The 13,751-nt window shown below is 42.9% G+C and overlaps 1 protein-coding gene across 1 annotated transcript; it reads right to left on the bottom strand.

Annotated features, from left to right (window-relative positions):
* Positions 1–8,168: 8,168 nt before the first annotated feature.
* Positions 8,169–13,468, bottom strand: ACTB (actin beta). The gene is made up of 6 exons (XM_033962531.1): positions 13,317–13,468; positions 11,557–11,690; positions 10,828–11,067; positions 9,786–10,224; positions 9,341–9,522; positions 8,169–8,790 (listed from the first exon to the last, which is right to left on the bottom strand). The coding sequence occupies exons 2-6, from the start codon at positions 11,677–11,679 to the stop codon at positions 8,647–8,649; spliced, it is 1,128 nt and encodes a 375-aa protein (XP_033818422.1). The 5' UTR covers positions 11,680–11,690; positions 13,317–13,468; the 3' UTR covers positions 8,169–8,646.
* Between the last annotated feature and the right edge of the window lie 283 nt (positions 13,469–13,751).

Genomic DNA, 13,751 nt, shown 5'->3' with positions numbered 1-13,751 from the left:
AATTAGCATTTTGTTGTAAAAGTACTTTTCCACATGTGGAGCGGCCTAGTGGTTAGAGCATCTACCTCAGCACTCTGAGGTTGTGAGTTCAACTCCCTTTGCAGCTCATTGTGCCCCAGATTAGATACAAAATAAGTATCTATCTAAAATTTGTAAAACCACACAAAGAAAGCATCAAGTCCCATCTCCCTTTTTTTAAGGAGTGGCTTTTTAATTTTTTAATATATTTGACCATCTCTGGGAAAAGGTTACTAAAGTCTCCAGAAACAATGAATGGAGCAGGGGTGTCAGTCCCTCCTGGAGAGCCGCAATCCATGGATTTTCAGGATTTCCCCAATAAATATGCATGAGATCTATTTGCCATGCACTGCTTTCATTGTATGCTAATAGATCTCATGCATATTCATTGGGAAAATCCTGGAATCCCGACTGGATTGCTGCCCTCCAGGAGGGACTTTGACACCCCTGTATTAGAGCAAACAATTTCTTATACAACAGTCCCAGGAGTGGAGGAGTAGCCTAGTGGTTAGAGCAGCTGCTGCAGCACCCTGACATTGATTCTTACTGCGGCTCCTTGTGATTCTGGCCAAGTCACCTAACCCTAGTGTTACCATATTTGTGAAGAGAAAAAAAAAAAGAGGACACATGACCCCGCCCACAGTCCACCCATTTCCTTGGTCCCCTTTCCCAATAGAGGGTTAAGTGATTTGTCAAGTCTCAAGGGGCTAGAGACCCATGATCCTTATTGGCTGGGGGGTCCCAGATCACTGTCAGTCTGCCCTTGGTAAAGTTCTGCTCACAAAACTAAATTAGCATTTAATACTATTTATTTGGGTATTAAACAGGGCAGTTTAGATCGTCTCCAGTTAATACAGAATACAGCAGCCAAACTTATTTTTGGAAAGAGAAAGTACGACCATGTTTCCCCATTGCTGAGAAAATTCTATTGGCTTCCGGTCCATCATAGGATACAGTTCAAGTGTGCATGGTTTTCAAACTCCTTTGGGAATTCCTTTAGATCCTGCTATTCAAGAATTACAATTCACAAATTAGCATTTCCTTCTCTGAAAGGTATTAAATAAGAACATAAGCATTGCCTCCGCTGGGTCAGACCCGAGGTCCATCACGCCCAGCAGTCCGCTCACGCGGCAGCCCAACAGGTCCAGGACCTGCACAGTACTCTTCTATCTATACCCTTCTATCCCCTTTTCTAGTAGGAAAATGTCCAATCCTTTCTTGAACCCCAATACTGTACTCTGCCCTATTATGTCCTCTGGAAGCGCATTCCAGGTGTCTACCACACGTTGAGTAAAGAAGAACTTCCTAGCATTTGTTTTGAATCTGTCCCCTTTCAACTTCTCCGAATGCCCTCTTGTTCTTTTATTTTTCGAAAGTTTGAAGAATCTGTCCCTCTCTACTCTCTCTATGCCCTTCAAGATCTTGTAAGTCTCTATCATATCCCCTCTAAGTCTTCTCTTCTCCAGGGAAAAGAGTCCCAGTTTCTCCAATCTCTCAGCGTATGAAAGATTTTCCATCCCTTTTATCAGACATGTCGCCCTCCTCTGAACCCTCTCTAGTAACGCCATGTCTTTCTTAAGGTACGGCGACCAATATTGGACGCAGTACTCCAAATGCGGGCGCACCATCGCAGGATAACTTCTTTCGTTCTGGTAGTAATACCCTTCTTGATTATACCTAGCATTCTATTCGCTCTCTTAGCGGCCGCTGCGCACTGTGCCGTTGGCTTCATTGTCATGTCCACCATTACCCCCAAGTCCCTTTCTTGGGTACTCTCTTTCACTAACATCCCTCCCATCGTATAGTTGTACCTCGGATTTCTGCTTCCCACATGTAATACTTTACATTTCTCAACATTGAACTTCATCTGCCATCTCGTCGCCCATTCTCCTAGTTTGTTCAAGTCCCTTTGCAATTCTTCGCAGTCCTCTTTAGTCCGAGCTCGACTAAATAGTTTGGTGTCGTCTGCAAATTTTATTATCTCACACTTCGTCCCTGATTCTAGATCATTTATGAATATATTAAATAGCAGCAGCCCGAGCACTGAGCCCTGCGGGACCCCACTCATTACCCTCCTCCAGTCCAAGTAGTGGCCCTTCACTCCTACCCTCTGTGTCCTACCCAACAACCAGTTTCTGATCCATCTATGTACGTCTCCTTCCACCCCATGGTTCTTCATTTTCTGGAGTAGGCATTCATGGGGCACCTTGTTAAAAGGCTTTTTGGAAATCTAGATATATGATGTCTATGGGGTCTCCTTTGTCCATCCGTTTATTAATTCCTTCGAAGAAGTGCACTGGGAAGCTTAGTAAATCTTTTACTTTTAAATTGGTGAGAATTTGGAATGGACTTCCAGATTCTCTAAGACTGGTAGATCAATTATTTCCATTTTGAAAAAGTTTAAAAACCTGGTTAATTTGATTTTAGCTGTGGTAAAGTAATTTTAAGCAATTCAACATACTTTTTTCTAATGTTTTCCATCCATCTAATCCAGTGGTCTCAAACTCGCAGCTCGGGGGCCACATGCGGCCCACCAGGTACTATTTTGAGGCCCTCAGTATGTTTACCATAATTACAAAAGTAAAATAAAACAGTTTCTTGATCATATGTCTCTTTAGCTATAAATGACAATATTATTATTAAGACTTAGCCAAAAGGAAAGATTGATAAACTACAAAGAGTTTTACCTCATGCAAAATTGTCATTTCTTTAATAAGACATGAACTATTTTTTCCTGCGGTCCTCCGAGTACCTACAAATCCAAAATGTGGCCCTGCAAAGGGTTTGAGTTTGAGACCACTGATCTAATCTAACCAATTTCTGTTATGTTTCATTTTTTAACGAACTGTAAACCGAGTCAAGCTCCTTAGGGAGTAGATTCAGTATATAAAATGAAGATTAGATTAGATTAAATGCCTCCAAAGAAAAAAAATGCACAGTAGGGTTACCAGATGTCCGGATTTCTCCGGACAGGTCCTCTTTTTAAGGACTCTGTCAGAAGTCCAGGCAGCTTTTCAATTTAACAACTTTTGTCCAGGGAAACTGGACATCTAGTTACCCTACAGCAGTTCAACCTATCCACAGAAAATGAAGGAGAAAAAAACAGCTATTGGATAAGAAGGCCATGGAAACACAGTTAAGAACACAGACAGAAGGAAATATATATATTTTTTTAATTATTTTAAAGTTTTTTATTCATTTTCATACATCCACAAGTGTAACATAGAAATTTAAAACGATCTCATAAAACATACACTTGAATTCCTTTCATGTACTACTGTAAATACAATATATATAAGACAGAAGGAAATACAACCAGAGACTGGAAAAAGATGAGTAGAAAAATAAAATCACCAGAAAACAAAGGTAAGAAAAGTGATTTTATTTTCAATTTAGTGATTGAAGTGTGTTAATTTTCAGAATTAAAATCTGTTGTCTATATTTTGCACTGTTCAGGAAGAAATGTATTTCTTTCTATTTATCTGGTGTTGTACCACATGCAGAGCCTGGCATCTTATGGTTTTGTTTGTATATATTAGAACTTTTAGTTTATGGTCCTGTATTTCATAGGGCTTATCTGGGTTCTGCACATGTGCCCAAGGCCAGGTGTTCTGGTAGGAATGAATATCATGAGGTGTTATTGGTGTCATGGCCCCAAGTAGGACGATATTTGTCTGCAGTTTGTCTGGATTTTGGAAGGTCCCCAAGTTCGCGGCCACATCTGGAAGGCATCTGCGCATAGGTGGATATCAATGCGATGACATCACATGCATGCATGAGCATGATGACATCACATCAGCATCCACACATGTGCAGAGGCATTCTAGACACGGCCCAGAGCTCGGGGAAGGAAACATGAAGTTCAAGTGGGGGCAGGGGTGAGACAGAACAGGATTACACAGGAGGAAACTGTCATCAACACAAAGGAAGTTATGGAATGAAAATGAAAGGGAGTAGGTTACTTAAATATTTTTTTGCAGAAAGGCTGGTGGATGCACAGAACGGCCTCTCAGTGAAGGTAAGGATAGTATGAGAATTTAAGGCATGGGACAAGAATAGATGACTTAATGGAGATGGGCAGACTATAAAGCTGGTGTGGCTGGGTAGATTGGATAGGCCATATGGTCTTCATCTGACATTTTATTGTTTGTATACACATCTTACTAGTGGACGGCTCCTACCACGATCTGTAAACATTTAGCAGGACTTAATCTGGATTTGGCTACAATGTAGTAGGAAAGCCTTTTGTTAACATCCTGGTTTTCCTAAAAGTGCAATTTAAATCCATCCACAAAAAGCAAGGCCAGGCCTGAACAACTTCTCCGTGCTACACATGCACTTTTTCTAAATACAAAAATTACTCAGGTTTAGGCATTTATTACAAACAAAACTTACAGCCTCTTTTACAAAGCCACGCTAGCGGCTGCTCTGCGCTAATGGCCCCGAAGCCCATAGAGATTTAAAGCGCTTCGGGGCCATTGCCGTGCAGCTTTGTAAAAGAGGCAGTTGGGTTTTTTTCCCCAATATACTTTTAGGTGAGAACCAATTTAGAAAGTAATGACTGGTTCTGGTATGTGTGTCTCTTTTTGTCAAGTGCTTGGTCATCTATTGAGATAGGAGACATGGTTTGTTTTCTGGTGGTCGTAGCCTGTTTGTGGGGTGGGTGGGGAAGGTATTTTCCAATGAGATAGGTTTTTGGGCCTTTACAAAAGATTTTTCACAGGAGGGGGTGTTCCTTAATTACATTTGCTTATATATTACTCCTTGCTACTGCACTCATGCCATTATGTGAAGTTAGTGTTATGCCATCTTGTATGTATTTTCTCTTGTTTTGCTCATCATCTACCTAGAACTTTGCAGCTAAGCAGACTATAAATGCCCATTTTAAATGAATATAGCCCAGGTCCATGCCACTTATGTACTGGCAATTGTTATTTTGAGATTCTGTACTTGTATTTTTGGTAGTATATAGCTTTCATGTATTTATGGCCTTATAGGCTTCCAAGCCCAGGAAAGACAGATTAAATCAAAAGTATTTTGCAATTCCCCTCACTTCCAGTCTACACTTTTGTCAGATGGTGCGAATAAAAAATAAAGGGTGACAGGATGTTAACAGTGGGCTGAGAACCAAGAAAGGCCAGGTGTTTCCCATGTCAACTTGTGAGCCTGGGTAAGTCCTTTAACCCTCTGTTATCCCAGGCCAAAAATCTTTATCTGCCTCTGATAAAAATGTATAACCTGCTTTGGCTGTACTGTAGGAAGGCAGAATAGCCTGTGACCCATTTCAGATCATAGGGGGGGAGGGGGGATCATCAGCTTTGCTAGCATTGTCCTCTCTGGATGGCGAGTCTGGGGTCCACCAGGCTTGTTAAATGCACAAGCTAAGTTCAGCCATGGGTAAATGAGTGCATTTATAATATTACAATTATGCTCTACTAACTGCAGTTGACACCTGCCACAAAGAGAAAAGGGGTGAAGATCTTGGTCCTCAAGGGATGGCAAAAGGTCATATTTTCAGGCTACTCCATCTACAAAAGTAGGTAACAGGCATGGCACAGCTCATGCATATTCATTAAGGGTAATTTGAACATCTTACCTAGTTGTAGCACTTAAGGCAGTAAGAGACCAAGGGAGTGTTGCCTAGTGGTTAGAACCACTGCCTGGGCAGTTCAAGGTTGCAAGTTCAATCCCAATCTACACCTCATGCCTCTGTGCAAAGTCACTTAATCCCTCCACTGCCTTAGGTACCACTCTATTGTGAGCCTATTGGGACAGATTTAGCTCTAATTTAAACTGTTTTACAACTAATTTACAGACAGGTCCCCCCTCCTATTGTACAACCCCTAAATGGCTGTCCTATTTTGACATGTAGTTCTCCCCCTGCACCAATAAGTCCATGTGTTAAATCTACATAACCCTGTTTATATCACTTGTGTTTGATAAGCAGAATATCAAGTTTTAGTAAGACTTGAATAGTCTTTAAAGCATTGCAAACCACTTTAGGTGAACCATGAAAGTGTAAAAAACCCAAATATTAGCTTACCCCATATGAAATAGGGATAAGGGTAGGTGATCTAAGTAAATCTTTCAACATGTGACTTGGTTTTAGAAGCCTTGCTAACCTGAAAGCATGCGTTTGAAAGAATTTAACAAAACAAGAGAAAAACCCCTAACAGCTACTTCAGATTATCCCAATGATTATCCCTAGGCCTCAGAATAGTTTAAGTCCCAAGTTAAACTTGGGATTTTGACTTATCAGTATGCATCTCACCCGCAAGGATGCAAGACCATAAAGGACATTTTTGGTCCTTAGCATACTAAATGCTCTAAAGATGTGCCCTGTAGGGGGAATTGTCATATGAATTCTGCTGTACACAAGTTCCTAACAGCTCCAGTTCCTGAAGAGGATTTTAGTGTCCAGTTTTAGGGTAGTATAAGCCTATTGTCCAAGGGGACATACAAGCCAAAGTGTAGCCCTCTTCCAAAACTTTCTAGTTTAAGTCTGTGTGGAGAGAGATTGGGGGGGGGGAAGAGAAGAGCTATGTCCCACTCTAGTCTGATGGGGAGAGAAGAGCTATGTCCCACTCTAGTCTGATGGGGAGAGAAGAGCTATGTCCCACTCTAGTCTGATGGGGAGAGAGATTGGGGAGGGGGGGAGAGAAGAGCTTCTCTCCCCCCCAATCTCTCTCCCCATCAGACTAGAGTGGGACATAGCTCTTCTCTCCCCATTAGACTCTTCACTCTAGTCTGATGGGGAGAGAGATTGGGGAGAGAAGAGCTATGTCCCACTCTAGTCTGATGGGGAGAGAAGAGCTATGTCCCACTCTAGTCTGATGGGGAGAGAGATTGGGGAGAGAAGAGCTATGTCCCACTCTAGTCTGATGGGGAGAGAAGAGCTATGTCCCACTCTAGTCTGATGGGGAGGGGGATAAGGTATATTGTGTGCCATTATACATCTTACCTGAATTGTAGCCGGGGAGTCCAGGTTGCCAACCCTTATTGCTGCAGCTTCAGGCAACCAGACCAAGTTTCTATGCACGCCAAGTAGCAAACAGCCATTGTGTACCAATTTGTCATCATAGTATAAGGCTTTCCCTAGCTTTAGTGTGTGAACCACTGTTGGGGGAATGTCCCATCAGCTGAGAATCCAATTTAATCACAGAAGAGCTTTGGCCAATCTTTACTGGAGAAAGTTTTAAGAAGTTCTTGTGCTAGCACCTGGATTTAAAAAAAGCAGCAACTGCCTTATCATGAATGAATGACCTGCCTCATCTTTGCACAAGACCTCAATATTGTAATTTCAACTAGGCACTAAAGGTTGTTAGTATGTAAGCTACTCAGGTAATCAATATCTTCATACCATTTTGGACTATTTCCAGGCAAACATGTTTGTTTTCAGAGTAAAATATGAAACTATTGAAAGCCATTTGCACAATATCAAAAATGGACACTTCTATATTCCAACTTTTTTAAATTAGATTCACTACTTAATTGGATTTAATAGTAAAAAAACTGTTGACTTTTAAGTCAGTTATACTATTAAATCAAATTAAAGTTGGAATATAGAAGTAGTGTCCATTTCTGATATTGTGCAAATGGTTTTCAATAGTTTTCATATTTTGTGAATATACCATTTGAAATTTGTATTGTTTTGTTGTTTTCTGAGCAAGTCATATTGTAGCTCAAACACCAGCCTCATTAAATGAACTGAGGAGGGTGGTTAACTCTGTCCAAGGGCTGCAGCCAGGTTTTCCCCTATGAATAAGCACGACTTATGCACATTGAAGCAAGCAGTCTTTATTCATACGAGAAAGATTTGGAAAAAACAAACCTGCTGAAGCCCTCAATGACTTGGGCCTGCTCACCCCTCATCTAGACTAGACCCCTGGTAGAGTGATGCAGACTGATTTGGAGGATATTGAACTTTGCAGTATTCTAGCAATAGCAGCTTGAGAGCTGATGCATCAGACTGGCAGTGAAAGCCATTTTCTGTGCATCTTCCTACCTAAGTATCAATATTCACCAGTTTTAACATTGTTGCCCTTCCCTCCTTCAGAAAGGGGTTAAGACTCCCCAAACCCTCTTTTGAAGACTTGGGAACAGGCAGGAAAGGACCAATGAGTTTTAGAAAAAAAAAGCTCAGACTTGTCAAAATCTTCTAAGTGTACTTTATTTGAAGTAGTCTCCAATTTTACAAGTGGCTTCCCTCCCCAGCACTGGCACAACTTAACTCTTGATAACGTAAAGCTTCCACAGGTACCAGAAGAAAGCTTGCTGTCTGAAATTGAGGGCAAAAACAAATACAAAGACTTGTTGATTACATGAGGTCACATACAAGCATTACTAAATCACTAGATTCATGAGCTCCCTTGGGCTGGGCAGCCTTCACAGAGGCAAAATAACTTCCTGCAACAATTATACAATATTTGGAATGACTTGGAAAAAATGTACAGTCAGTCCTCAGCTGCACTGCAGAATTCGGGGGAATCTTTGCTCCATACCCACTTGCCATCATCTTCCCCATTCCAGTTTGATCCTGAGTCAAGCATCAAAACAGGAAAAGCCATGCCAACTTTTTGTTCTCAGCGCAACAACATTTGATGAGGTGCAAACTTAGCAAAGTCTGTTTTAGAAGCATTTGCGGTGGACAATGGAGGGTCCAGACTCATCGTACTCTTGCTTGCTGATCCACATCTGCTGGAAGGTGGACAAGGAGGCCAGGATGGAGCCACCAATCCAGACAGAGTACTTACGCTCAGGTGGGGCAATGATCTGCAGAGAAAACAAAAATATTTTAAGATCTTTGGTTTTCCTCATTCCTTGAAATTTAGCTGCTTTTAGTGTTTATTGCAGAAACCCCCCCCCCAAAAAAAAAAAATATATGCAAATGCAGTTTACATTGCTGTCTTAAGAGTTTAAGATCAGTGATTCTCAACCCTGTCTTGGAGGACCACCAGCCAAGTTTTCAGGATAGCCTAATGAATATGCACGAGGCAGATTTGCCTGCCTGTCACCTCCCATTATATGCAAATCTGAGATAGCACTAATGAATATGGATGAGGGAGATTTGCATATAATGGAGGTGACAGGCAGGCAAATCTGCCTCATGCATATTCATTATGGCTATCTCAAGAACCCAACTGGCTTGTGGTACTCCAGGACAAGACAATTTGTACCAGAACTTGCAAAATCCCCCAAACTAATCAATCCCCTCTTCTACATCATCCCTACATTCACCCATCACTAAGCAAGAGGAAGCCTTATATTAGAGCTATATCCATGCAAGATAAACAGAAAGCAGTTTATTAGATTTGAACCTCACCTTGATTTTCATTGTGCTGGGGGCCAGTGCTGTAATCTCCTTCTGCATCCTGTCTGCAATTCCTGGGTACATGGTGGTACCACCGGACAGCACAGTATTGGCATACAGGTCCTTACGGATATCAACATCACACTTCATGATGGAGTTGTAGGTGGTTTCATGAATTCCACAGCTTTCCATACCTGTGGAAAGAGGTTAGATGTTCTTTGCACATTTACTCTGAAGGGCAGGGATATATGTCCCCCCTCCCCCACCAGCATGCTGATATTTTCAATTTAAAGAATCAAAGATTAGTTAATATGCTATAGTTTTAGCACAACTTAAATTCAAAGTATAAAAGTTGTATGGCAGACACCACAGAATGTTTAAAATTAAGAAACCAGCTTTATCTTAGGAACAGAAAGTGGAGGCTATGAGCTTTGTTTCAGTTACAAACATGACTTACCAAGGAAGGATGGCTGGAAGAGGGCCTCTGGGCACCTGAACCTCTCATTGCCGATGGTGATCACCTGACCATCAGGAAGCTCGTAGCTCTTTTCCAGGGAGGATGAGGAGGCAGCTGTGGCCATTTCCTGCTCAAAGTCCAAGGCGACATAGCACAGTTTCTCTTTGATGTCACGCACAATTTCTCTTTCTGCTGTGGTGGTGAAGCTGTAGCCTCTCTCGGTCAGAATCTTCATGAGGTAGTCTGTCAGGTCACGGCCAGCCAAGTCCAGACGCAGGATGGCGTGGGGCAGGGCATAACCTTCGTAGATGGGCACCGTGTGGGTAACACCATCACCAGAGTCCATCACAATACCTGTGGTACGACCAGAAGCATACAGCGACAGAACAGCCTGGATGGCAACATACATGGCTGGCGTGTTGAAGGTTTCAAACATGATCTGAAAGATGGAATGAAAATAGAATTAAACACAAGTAAACAATTTTTTTTTTTTAAGTTAGAACCGTTTGTGGCTAGTTTTACTATTGTGAAGTCTCATGCACAACAGGTCTGGAGAATTTAACCTGTAGGACATCATGCAGGTAGGTGCTAGCCCTTTACTGCTAAACTAGACATACTAGCACATGTGATCTATTCCATAGAAGTCTTCCCAGTTGCTTGCAACATGCCCATCTATACTTTTTTTTTTTTTGGGGGGGGGTATATTTGAAGGAGAAAAAAGCCAAGCAGGTGGCCATAAAAAGCAGAAAATTCACCCAGACTAATCTGTTTAAGATCAATGTGTCCAACACTAGATATGGTGAGTCACACTGTTAGTGATTTTAAAAACACAGCAGTTAGGTAAGCTATCAAAGGAATAGCTCAAGAAAAGGAAATAAACCTTCCAAGATTTCAGGAAAGAAGATTCAGGTCAGGACAAGAGAACCCTGTGGAGAATGGTAAATGAAAATATGTCAGAAGAAACAGAAATGCTAAGTCCTTAAAGACCAGGAAAGAAAAGCTGCTGCTCAAAAAAAGAAAAAAAAATACACCCAAGATGCACCTGTGTCATCTTTTCTCTGTTGGCTTTGGGGTTCAGGGGAGCCTCTGTAAGGAGAACGGGGTGTTCCTCAGGTGCAACACGGAGCTCGTTGTAGAAGGTGTGGTGCCAGATTTTCTCCATGTCATCCCAGTTGGTGACAATACCGTGTTCGATGGGGTATTTCAGGGTCAGGATACCTCTCTTGCTCTGAGCTTCGTCACCAACATAGCTGTCTTTCTGCCCCATGCCAACCATCACACCCTGCACAGGGGAAAGAACATGTTTCAGTATAATTGAGTAGTATATTTAAATTAATGTAAAACATTAAAGTTAATATCCTCAACTTAATACCTGCTGAAACTGAGCAGCTTTAATATTTTGAAGGCAAAATGAAACATCTTAAACTAGACTGGCAGAGGCTTGCAGGAGCTCTCGCTTCCCTTTAATCTGTTACTTACAAAGGGAACAGATGTAGATGTAATGCTTCTATTTGGAGCTAGCACTGATGTTTTCCTTTGGTTTAGGGAAAAAAAGTGTGGTACAGCCTCTTGGAAGAGTTTCCAGAATATTTCTTGGTATGCTAATCAATCTCAGGCATATTCACTATGGATATGCAGTGAGCCTGATTGGCTAAAGCTTCTCCAGGATAGGTTTGGGAACCCCTGACAGATCTCAGGAAGTTGCATGGCTAGGCAAACTATATAGATTGTGTCCTTTAGTAACAAAATGCAAGCAGGTTAAGTCACATACCTGATGTCTTGGGCGCCCAACTATGGAAGGGAAGACAGCTCGGGGTGCATCATCTCCAGCAAAGCCAGCCTTGCACATTCCAGATCCATTGTCAACAACCAGTGCAGCAATATCATCCTCCATTTTGATTTAATCTATTAAAGGAGACATTATGTCAGAACACCAGATATCCTAAAGTAATATCAAAACCCCCACCTCCTCTTTTCTGTTTACAAAGAGTGTGATTTTATTTGAATACTTAGAAATAAGTAAAAAAAATAAAAAGAATCAAGGGATACCTTTTTATTGGAAAAGCTAGAGCGTGGTTAGATTAGCTTTCAAAGGTAGTGTGAAACAGCTTCAGTTCGTAGCATAGAATCATTCAAGTGTTTCGAGTAGTACCTTGATTTGATATTGGATACTCGATTATGTTTTTTAATATTAGCCACTAGCACAGCAGATTTGTGTCCTTTATTGGTTAAAAAAGGCATACAAATAAGTGTAAATACCAAGTGCATTAATAGTATTAAAGCCCATGAAAGCAAGAAGGCTAGGTAGGTATAAAGCCAGCACCTCCTACTCAGCTTTCTGCTTTATGGTGGCGCAGCCACTAGAGGGAGTATGGGCTTGTATAGTTAACTTGGGCACAGATTTGCAACAAAAGGAAGTCCCTAGTTCAGTCTGACTATTACCATAAAAGGCAATGGTTAGACCAGTTTTACAGAGGCAGGGGGTGGGGCATGCACAATCTGTAGATCAGAGCCACATACACCTCCACTATAGAGAGAGTCTCCGAGAGTGATCAATCCAAGTGCAAGACAAAAATCTCAAATCCTCAAGTGAGACCAAATATTTATATACACACTTAAGTGCGATATCGCCATCCCTTTCTAAGGTTCCAGTACATTAAAAAGAAAAAACACACATTCCATCCTCTCCTTGGAAAAGATTTAAAACAAACTCACCAGTCCTAGAGCTGACCATAATTTCAAGCTCAAGTCAGACCTTTAAAAGGCTCATTCATTCACAGGACAAACTATTAACATGCGGCTCTACGACAGGCACGCAGCTTCCTCCCCGGCAAACTGGGCGCATGGCACTCTGGGACTTTTAGTCCCACACCCAGTCAGCCGCCAATAGCCAGCCCGACCCCAAAGGAGACATTTAACTACAACTCCCGGCACACCTCTGAACAGCACCTGCCAGCCTGGAGATAAACCCTTGGTTTGAGACGGCCAGAGCCATAAAACCTTTCAGTTAAGTCTTTACAACAGAAAAAAAACACTCCCCAAGATTTAAACGTATATAATTCGGGAGGAGGGGGGGGGGGCGCTTGCACTTAGCCAAGTCACATAAGCTAACAACGGTACGAAAACGCCCTCTATCACACCCAACCCCCACATTTTGGGGGCAGGCGATCGATTGTAATCAGTTATACACTTTTTATTTATTTAATGCGTTTTCTATCCCGTTCCCCTCCCCCCAACGAGTTCGGAACGGGTTTCAGACTAAATATACACATTATTACAGCTGAACCCCGATCTTTTAACATCCCATTCCACCCACCCCGCCGCACTCCTGCGTGCATGCACCGCTCAATGCAGGATCGCAAGAACGGCGGGATCGCACCCCCCTCGGCAGCGATACCGCACTCCCGCGCGCCCCCAGCCACGGCACAAACGTTGCCCGATCGCGCCCACCCTGCCGACACCCGGCGCATGCAACCGCCCGCCCGCGCCCAACCGCTGCCCCCCTCGCGTCCACCCAGCCGCATCTCTCACCTTGTCAGCCGGGGGAGGAAGCTCGCGAAACACACCCTGAGCAGCTGCTGCAGCACGCGCCAAAGACAGGAAGCCCCGAAGTGCGGCGCGCGGCGGGTTTTATCCAGCACGAGCTCGACGGCTCCTGCCATAAATGGTAACCTTCGGAAAGGCGCCCTCTGATTGGCTGCGCGTCACTGCCTCGCCGGCTCGGTCCAGGCTGCAGCAAAGGCGAAAAAAAGGGGCAGCAGTTCGGCCGCACTGCGCCTGCGCCGGCCGCTGAATCATAGCACATTGGAGAGCGAGGACTTCCCCCAGTGCACCCCCCCCCCCCAGTAATGTTGGCTTTTCAGCAGTGCACGCTGCAAAATGCAACTGGAGAGTCCTTAGAGGATACCGAGTAGCTCCGATCTTTTCACCATTTAGCAATGCTGCAGGGTAAATGGGGTGGGGCGC

Source organism: Geotrypetes seraphini, chromosome 11 (assembly GCF_902459505.1).
Source record: "Geotrypetes seraphini chromosome 11, aGeoSer1.1, whole genome shotgun sequence".
NCBI lineage: Eukaryota > Metazoa > Chordata > Amphibia > Gymnophiona > Dermophiidae > Geotrypetes > Geotrypetes seraphini.
The sequence above is the reverse complement of the archived record's forward strand: the minus strand, read 5'-3'. Positions and strand labels throughout refer to the sequence as shown.

Bases quoted from the DNA above. Each gene is read 5' to 3' on its own strand.
- ACTB (XM_033962531.1), bottom strand. From the start codon at position 11,679: ATGGAGGATGATATTGCTGCACTGGTTGTTGACAATGGATCTGGAATG. The intron at 9,523-9,785 runs GTAAGTCATGTT...CTCTTTCCACAG, and splicing joins CTTCCAGCCATCCTTCCTTG to GTATGGAAAGCTGTGGAATT. The intron at 8,791-9,340 runs GTGAGGTTCAAA...TTTTCTCTGCAG, and splicing joins CCAGCACAATGAAAATCAAG to ATCATTGCCCCACCTGAGCG.